General features: G+C 55.6%; 3 protein-coding genes across 3 annotated transcripts; 1 reads left to right on the forward strand and 2 right to left on the reverse strand.

The window, feature by feature from the left end:
• Nucleotides 1–12: 12 nt before the first annotated feature.
• K437DRAFT_210365 (DHH phosphoesterase) lies at nt 13–1238 on the reverse strand (the record flags this gene model as incomplete). Its single annotated transcript, XM_013384832.1, has 2 exons — nt 13–847; nt 916–1238. Coding segments are annotated over 2 exons (1158 nt in total), but the record flags the coding sequence as incomplete, so codon positions are not given.
• Nucleotides 1239–2488: 1250 nt separating this feature from the next.
• K437DRAFT_43137 (kinesin-domain-containing protein) lies at nt 2489–5929 on the forward strand. The gene is made up of 6 exons (XM_013384833.1): nt 2489–2940; nt 3006–3308; nt 3370–3747; nt 3821–4063; nt 4128–4744; nt 4807–5929. Exons 1-6 carry the CDS (start codon nt 2669–2671, stop codon nt 5781–5783), a joined length of 2790 nt encoding a protein of 929 aa, XP_013240287.1. The 5' UTR covers nt 2489–2668; the 3' UTR covers nt 5784–5929.
• A 918-nt stretch (nt 5930–6847) lies between these two features.
• K437DRAFT_259896 (uncharacterized protein) lies at nt 6848–7622 on the reverse strand. Its single transcript, XM_013384834.1, has one exon. The coding sequence runs from the start codon at nt 7305–7307 to the stop codon at nt 7005–7007; it is 303 nt and encodes a 100-aa protein (XP_013240288.1). The 5' UTR covers nt 7308–7622; the 3' UTR covers nt 6848–7004.
• Nucleotides 7623–8707: the final 1085 nt, after the last annotated feature.

Here is an 8707-nt window from a genome sequence, read left to right on the forward strand (position 1 = left end):
GCATCAAGGCGCCGCCACTTCCTCGCAGACTTCTTTGAATGCAGGCGCCACCTGCTTCCGTGTTGCCTTGAGATTCTTCTGCTCCCAGATACGAACAAAATTTCCAACTTGCTCCTTTGGAGAAATGTCGGCCACATTTAGTTTCTCCATGTGAAGCTCTTCTCGCTTTTCTTTCTCAATCCTCGTCATGACCTCTACCACGGCTGTGAGCTCGCCTTCGCTCGGAGCCCGAGCATACATAAGCGCCTGTCGTCTGAAGGTGGACTCGTCCATGAATGAGCACAAGATGCCAAGAAAGTGTATGTTTGTCTCTTTGCAGAACTTTTCGCAGTCTTGTAAGAATGGTTCCTCACTGTCCCTCCTGGTCCAAGCATCGAGGCTCCAGGGTACGGAGGTGAGGCCAACGCGCCATGGCTTGGAGGGGTTGGCACTCGGCCATTCGTACTGCTTGTAGTCTCTTCTGCACAAATCGCGCATATTCAAATGCGAGACGCCATCCTTGGCCTTGGAAAGCGCGTCATGAAAGATGTCGAGGCGTTTAGGTTGACCTTCGAGGGCGGTCGTAGAGAGCAAGCTCATCAACGTTGATGAGCCCAGGTCGGCGAATGGCGTGAGAAGCTGTGCTGCTTCGCGATCCACCGCCTTCGCCTTTCCTATTGCAGGATCGAGGTTGTGCGTATCAATGGCGATGGCAGACAGGAGCAGCCTCGAAATTTCAGCACCGGCGTCTACTTTTGAGAGCTCGTCTTTGAAATGCATGGCGATCAGTGAAGCGCACGAGCCACAGTCGGTAGGGCGTGACACAATGCGCGGCAAAGCGGTGGCGTACAACGTTTCGTCTGCGTGGCTGTTACCGCCAGAACACGACCTCAGCGAATGAGTGCCGTAAGAAAAAGAGGCGGGACATGGTCTCACTGATCAATCACGGCCTTTACGTCCACGTTGCCCTTCCACCGTGCTGACAGTTTGCAGTGGTCTACAAGTGCAGCCTCGACTCTACCCTCATTTCTCTCAGCCTCTTCCCATCGTGTAAAGTCGTCCAAGGAGATGACGTTCTGTTCGTCAATTAAGCAAGCCTTGAGCGCAAGCTGGTTTTCGAGGCGAAGTTTAAAGTCTGCTTGCGCCGTCTGAACGAGAGGGAGCCACGGTCTGTCGGCCGGTGTGCGTTGATGCGAGAGGTAGGCGAATGCAATCGCGCACGCGAGTGAGTCGAGATCTCCGGCTTCGTTGCCCATGACAACACGAAGACCACCAGCTTGTGCTCGTGACGTCGCAGTCAGGAGTGCCTCGCGTGTGGTGCGCAAAAAGTGATTTAGCGGCGTGTGAGGCAGGTCCGTCATGGTGCGAATGGCGACTTCGGAGAACTTGGCACGGTGGGGAAACAACGAAGTGCGAGTCAAGCCGAGGCCAAGAGGAGAATGGGTGAAGTGCAGCTGTGAAGCGATCCGAAATGCTGACATGGGCTTTGCAGGGCCAGGTTCTACACTGTGGCGAAATATATCGCTGGATGCGCTCCTTGATTGGGTTTCGCATCAACTTTCGGTCGCCTTGAGCTCCTCCGGCCTAACGCGCACGTGTGGCTGGTGGCCGCTTCCTTCCTAAAGCGAGCTCATGATGACCGCTATGGCTGGAACAGTGACCATCTCATCCTTCAGATCTTAACAATACATGCATAGCAAGGGGAAGGGCTCGAATTCTCGTGTACAAGCCAAAGCGCCCATCCTATCCCATCATACTGTGAGATGTACATATGTGAATTCAAAGTATGCCATCAGGCTTGATAATACACAATACAGAGAGATGTAAGAAATGTCTGTCGATTTAAGCCACCAGACAGCTAAGCCCAATCTCCAGCGATCTAAGGCCAGCTGCCTGGATAGCAATGCCGCTTAATCGGCCGCACCGACTTGCGGAATACAATATTCAGCATTATTCTTGCAGTGTACCAGGAACCGCTAAGCACCTCGATGGAGTGTTGCGGGCAGAAAAATCACTGCGAACATATAGAGCGTGGTCTTGTAGGATGCTGCTTGCAGCTTTTGTGAGTGTAGGCCGTGCAAATTGTGACACCATGATGTATAAGGCTAGCTCAGAGCCTGCGACGGTGCGAAATGTACGACGACATAAGGAGGTTCGCTCTGAGAGCATCATGGGCCGCTCACGTCGTCGATAACATCTCCCATCGTTGCGACCTGGAGCACCACATGCACATCACGCGTTGTCTCTACTCTTTGGAAGAGGTAAACGCGTCGTTGTTGGAATTGAGCAGCCTGATGGGCTTCTGCCGCAATGACTAAGTATGAACCTCAGACCTTTGACTGGTGGTGAAAAAGAGAGATGGAGTCAAGAGGCAAGAAGAAAGTGAAGGAAATTTTAAAGTTGGCAGAGAAGAAATGGGCGTAGGGCAAACGCGAGGCGCTGTCACGTGACAATAGCCGACGCGTCGAGGTTCACGCTGGAGCGAGGCAACACAGAAAGTCGCGACTCCCTGCCAAAAGCTCACAAGTCTCCATCCAACTTCTCCCCTTTCACTACATACACGCCATCCATATGCCCTGATCCTCGTACCGCAACGAGTCGCAGACATCTAGTGCTAATAAACGCTCGCGAAGTGTCTTCGACTCCTTGGCGAGGCGCTTGGATAGTGCTGCGCGAGACGCTCAGAGCCATGCCGCCGTTGAAAAGAGTGCCCTCGTCGTCGACGCTGGGACGCGCGCCGACTGCATCAACATCAGTCCGAGGCGCTAAGCCGCCTCTGAGCAGCTCGTCGAACCTGGGCCGGCCGTCTACTGTGCTTGGAATCAGATCGACTTCTGGCGCTGCAAGTTCATCGAAGGGTGCCGGCAGCGGTCCTTCTTCAAGTCATGGAGGTGCCACAGGGAGTGCAGATACGCGTGAGAGGCGCGAAGGGGAAGGCATCAAGGTATTCGTCCGTGTTAGGTGAGGTTAGGCAAAGCGCGTCACTCGTCGGACTTGGAGATGGTCTAACCCCTATTCCTTCTCAGAGGACACGCTTCGAGCGAGCCACCCGTGACAAACTCAATCCTCTCCACAGCCGGGCCAAGGGGGCATCAGATCCACGTCGCACTGGACCAACCTGTCGTCTCATCAGCTTCGTCCGCGGCTGCAGCTGCAGCGCTCGCCTCTGATCCCGGACAAGAGAGGACGTACACGTTCGATGGGGTGTTTGGACCGGACGCAGACCAGGGGCTTGTGTATCAGGATGTCGTAGTTCCCATCCTTAATGACGTGTTGAACGGCTACAAGTGCACTATCTTTGCATATGGCCAGACTGGAACAGGCAAAACGTGAGTACACATTTGGCATGAACAGCATATCGGGCGGAAGCGTGCTGACAACACTTCGCAGACATACGATGGAAGGTAACCTCGAATCCAAAGGCACCTTTCATTTTGACGCTGGCATCATCCCTCGCACCCTTGATCGCCTTTTCCACCAGGTGGAGATGGACAAAGAGCGTGAATTGAGCGTGCGGGCGACATTCCTCGAGCTATACAATGAGGACCTACGTGATCTCCTCTCGCCGGACTTTTCGGCCCCTGGTGCCAGCACAGGCATAGGGAAAGGAGGAAGCAGCAACCTCAAGATTTTCGAGTCTAAAGATGGCCCCCAGGTACAGGGTGTGTGGGAGACACCGATTTCTAGCGCTGAAGAAGGCTTGAAGCTGCTACGACAAGGGAGTGAAAGGCGCCAAGTGGCAGCCACGAATTGCAATGACGTGTCCAGGTGCGTAGGAGCAAGGCCATAGTACGTTTAATGATATTGCTATTGACCTTCAGCCTCGCGCGTCGCTCGATAGCCGCTCGCATTCCATCTTCACACTCACCGTCTACACTCGTGACACGTCACCGAACGCGAAAGACAACGACCTTCTCAAAGTGGGCAAGTTATACTTGGTTGATTTGGCAGGCTCCGAAAGCATCGAGCGATCAGGCGCAAAGGAGAAGGGAGCTCGCGAGGCAGGGATGATCAACAAGAGCTTGCTAACGCTCGGGAGGGTCATCAATGCACTTGTAGAGGGCAGTGCTCACGTCCCATATAGGCAAGCCACATGAAGCGTATTTACCGAAGCGTTTGCATCTTGCTGATGGCCTGCGCTTCTGCAGGGAATCCAACTTGACGCGACTGCTCCAGGACTCGCTTGGTGGCGGCCACAAGACCTCAATCATTGCCACCGTTTCGCAGGCAAAGAGCAATGTCGAAGAAACACTTTCTACGCTCGACTACGCTCTGCGAGCAAAATCCATCAAAAACCGCCCTGAGCTCAATGCTAAGCTCAATCGCCCTGCGCTGGTCAAGGATCTCGAGAATATGGTCAAGGTATTGCAAGCCGATCTCCGTGCCTGCATTCAGCAGAGCGGGCGGTACATCAGCGAGGAGAATTACTCGCGTATGCTTAGTGACCACGACGCGACACAACGGCAGAGAGACGAGTTTAAGCGCGAGGTCGAGGTGGAAAAGAGTAAGGTGTCGAGCATAGCTGAGCAGGTGGAGCATATGGCTCAGAGAGATGTCAAGAGGCAGGCGGAGAATACTGAGCTGAGGAGCGCGCTGGAGAAGAGTCAAGCAGAGGCAAGGAGCTTACGGAAGGAGCTCAGCGCCGCGCATAGCAGAGTGGAGGCCTTGTCTGAAAGCGAACGGATACTATTTATGACTGCACAAGAGCTGCAGGCAGACGGAGCAAGGAGTGTAGCTGACAATGAGGGTCTTATCGCTAAGATCGGTGAGTTCAATTGTTTTAGGTTCATGCAAGGTTCTGACTGACGACTATATCTGCTCATCCAGCTCGTCAAACGAGCAGCGAAAAGGACATCTTCTCTGGCATCATGGCGTACCAGCTCAGTCTGAAGTCACACCTTTCAGAAATTGAAAATAGCGCTCTGGTCATTACCACCAGCACCGACAGCTTCTGTCAACGGAGTAGCGAGTCTGTGTCGAGCTATGCAGCGCAGCGCACAGAGGAGGAGAATGCTCGAAAAGCGACGCTGCAAGGGCACGCCGAGGCGATCAATAGCATCATGCAGACTCTGCATCAGCAGCGGGGGTCAACGGATGGTGCCCTAGCACAGCTCTGCGATGCTCTTTCCAGCCTGCTGGGAAGCATCGCGAAAGAGGGTGAAGAGACTCTGGCTAAGTACGAGCAGTCGACGAGTCAGCTCTTTTCACAGCTCTCGGATCATCTTCGAGCCAATCGCAAAGAGGTTGAGAAAGCTGCGCGAGTTTCAACGGCTAATGCCGACGAGATCGTCACGCTCGTCGGGCAGCATCTCGCGCAGCTTAAGGGAGAGCTTGACGACCTCAAAGCACGCATCGATAATTCTGCAAAAGAGTGGAAGGACACGCTCGAGCAGCAGCAGGCGACAGAAGCAGAGGAAATTGCAGACTGGGATTCTGGGCTGGAACAGGTCGTCGAGCATCTCGTAGCAATCAGCAGGAGAACCAAGGCACACAGAGAAGCGAGAGTGACGCGACTGATCGAGCACGCTGCGCGGAGCGCCGAGCATCGCGCGAGTAGGTTAAGCGAGGTCGATGTCATTCAAGCCGAGTGTGAAGCGCTCTGGAACGAGCTCGACGGCCGGCAGGGTGTGTTGCGCAAGGGCTACGAGGAGATTCACTCCACGCTCAAGACACATGAGAGGAGCCTTAAAGGCGAAATGCACGGCTTGGAGCAGACCGTTTCGAACGCTCTGCAAGACCAGGTGTCACACCTAGCAAGAGGCGCAGTGGGTTTGCAGGAGCAGCTAGCATGTGGTGAGCTATGAGCTGCAAACTGCGTTCCACATCCGGACACAGCTTACGCAAGTCTTGCGCTCTTTCAGGACGGGCTGATGTTTCAAGCGCGCTAGATCAAGGCCACGGAAGCGCCATGTCGATCGCTCAGATGGCAAGAGAGATTGTTGGCAGCGGTGTCGCTCATGCAGAGGGATCGTTAGACGCTGCATCCAAACTCGCAGAGACGTGCCGAGGAGAACTGATGTTGCACTCTGCCAGCATGCTTGCGAAGGCCCAAGAAGTCGAATTGTGCACTACGCAGATCCGTTCTGACGTTATGTCTCAGCTGGAGCAAGGCCTCCGGCCATACGCACCTCTGGGGTCGACGCCGAGCAAGCGCCAGTACAACTTTAACCGCACACTCCAACTGGCATCGCAGTCTGGCATACGCTCTGCGCGCTCGTCTGTGCAGTTGAACGCGAATGCATCCTTTTCGTCGCAAGCGACCATGACGGGTCCGCGCGGTTCAGAGATCGGCCGGATGGCTTCGACGCTTCGCAACTTCCTCCCGGGCGTCGTCACCGGCGGCGCCGGCCACACGAGCCACAACTCCTCTGCGCCAGGTGACACGACAGCGACATCCATCGCATCGCATGTGCTGGCCGTGCCAGGCAGCGGCAGCGGTGGCGGCGGTGCGTTGCAGGATCTCAGCAAGAGCCTCAACGTACCGCGTGGCACGCATGCAACGGGCACCAGCGGAGGCAAGGCTGCAGCGGCGAGCAAGAAGAGTGCTGGCTTTGTTGGAGCTGGAGCAACAGATGCGCCTGCTTTAGACAAAGACGAAGAAGACGACTACGTTTTCGGCGAGGACGACGACATGAACGCCATCGACACAAGCTTGGGCGCCATCAAGCGCTCTCATATGGATATGAAGGCCAGCGCAACGGCCTTCACCGCCGCCGCCGTGGACGTCGCTGCTGGGTCAGGGCCACGGAGCAAGCGCCTCAAGGCGTGATACGTGCGCCATTTCGGAACTCTTCTTGCCTTGCTGGTATACTCATCACATACCATCTCACACACGCCTTGCACGCGAAGCTTGCATGTATTTCTTTCCCTGTCTGATCTAAATCGAGCGGTATACCCATTTAGCCGCCCATAGAGGACCCGCCTAGCCCCTGCCTGCCCCTTGAATATCGGACATGGAGCGTGAAACGTGACAGACGAAAGGTACTGCTGGCGGCGAACGGTGACAGTTCTGAGAAGAGGGGAGCTCATGCAAAACACAGCATACGACGCGACGCGCTCTCGATGATGCATGCTTTTGTGGTGGTAAAGTGATGCATTGGACCTTGCAAGGGGTGAATACAAAGGTGGACGACTCGAGAAGGATGAGTGCAGTTGCCAGCAGTGGCTGACCCGAGGCGGACGGCAGCCGACGTGACGACCCCCAACCCGTGCCTGCGTATTTGTCCACTTTTCAGAGGGAGCTCAATCACAATGAAAGTGCCGCCGCCCGCAATGACGACAGTGAGTAGACAAGTACCGACTGCGGAGGCTATGCGCTGCAAGATCATCGTGTGAACTCTTGAAAAGGGCAAAGAGAAAACAAGCACGCCACACTCCCACAGTCCGCGCTGGGCTAACGACGAGTTAGAAGAATGACCAGTGTTCGTCAAACCATCTCCGTCGACTGTCGAGTTGCACGGCGAGGGGAGGGGAGTGGTCCCTCGAGCTGACAGGAGTGTCCACGCCCTTCGGCAAGTCGGCAAGCAAGTCGTGGATCGACCCGAGTACATACGATGCATACGTGGATATGATTCGGCCATGTCACGGGGGCGCATGGCAGGGTACAGGGTCTGGCTCTATCCTCTGGGCTCTCCCTGTAGCTTCTTTGGATGCGAATCAGAATGTCACTCTCTGTATCAGTGTACGTGTTGTGGAGGTCGACATCCTCCCTGCATTTGTCAACCCTTCCCAGCCTCCTGCCACTCGCTCCGTCGGGCACAACTCACTCTCACTCCTCCGCCCCCTCACTTGCCACGGCCCATTGTCAAGCCGCCGACCAGCCAGCAAGCCTTGTGCGCTGCGGGCACTGCCGGCCTCCGGGAAGGAGGCAGCGCGTCATCGGCGCCATCTCGCTCCGAAAGCCTGGCCGCCACGTATGACGGAGACCGAATATTTGCACCGCGCACGAGCCAGCAGTTATCCTGGCACGAATCACTGGAACGGCGCCGCCCAGTGCCCATGCTTCTGACCGCTGGCGAGGCCTGGCCAGAGCCCTCTGCACGGATCATGCAATCATCATCTTCCGGATCAATAGTGAGGCTGCTGCACACTAGGTCCAGTCGTGACTCTCATGTCAGCGCTCTCTTCGTCTCTCGACGCTCTGGTGTACTGCGGCCTGCGCATGGGCCATCCTACCTACTAATCTACCGCAATCTCGCCTTCCGTCGTCCTCACGCCGACAATGAGCGGGTATCCGGGTGGCTTTCGTTGCTTGTTGCTGCTTTGTCCTTTTGTGGAGCGTGGCATGTATATATAGAGGAAGGCTTGCAGCCCCTTCCCTGCGAGCACGTTGCACCATCGCCTTGACTCGCACAGCATTGAATCCCCACTTCAACGCAATCTAGCATCCCCACCACTTCCACTTTACACACTCTCGCCACCATGGATAACCTTCTGAACAGGGCCAAGGTCAGTTGATGGGGCACAACCTATTGTTGCGCCAGGTACAGCTAGCTGACCCGCGTATTGAACCCAACGCTGTCCTGCCTCCTGCAGGAGTTCGCCAACTCTGACACAGGCAGGGACCTGATCAACCAGGCGGGCTTTGGCGGCAACTTGGTACGTTCCGTAGATTCCTTCCAATGCTGATGGCCCTCTCACCTGACGTTGCAATGTCCTCTTGAATCTTCAGGGCAACAAAGACAACGAATCGTACGGCTCGGGAAACAACAACGACTCGTACGGCTCG

Source organism: Tilletiaria anomala (assembly GCF_000711695.1).
Source record: "Tilletiaria anomala UBC 951 chromosome Unknown K437scaffold_146, whole genome shotgun sequence".
NCBI lineage: Eukaryota > Fungi > Basidiomycota > Exobasidiomycetes > Georgefischeriales > Tilletiariaceae > Tilletiaria > Tilletiaria anomala.

What these genes read in the sequence shown, in the direction of transcription:
- K437DRAFT_43137 (XM_013384833.1), top strand. Translation starts at nt 2,669, where the DNA reads ATGCCGCCGTTGAAAAGAGTGCCCTCGTCGTCGACGCTGGGACGCGCG. An exon ending in CAGACTGGAACAGGCAAAAC is followed by an intron (nt 3,309 to 3,369) that starts GTGAGTACACAT and finishes AACACTTCGCAG; the next exon opens with ACATACGATGGAAGGTAACC. An exon ending in AATTGCAATGACGTGTCCAG is followed by an intron (nt 3,748 to 3,820) that starts GTGCGTAGGAGC and finishes GTCGCTCGATAG; the next exon opens with CCGCTCGCATTCCATCTTCA.
- K437DRAFT_259896 (XM_013384834.1), bottom strand. Translation starts at nt 7,307, where the DNA reads ATGATCTTGCAGCGCATAGCCTCCGCAGTCGGTACTTGTCTACTCACT.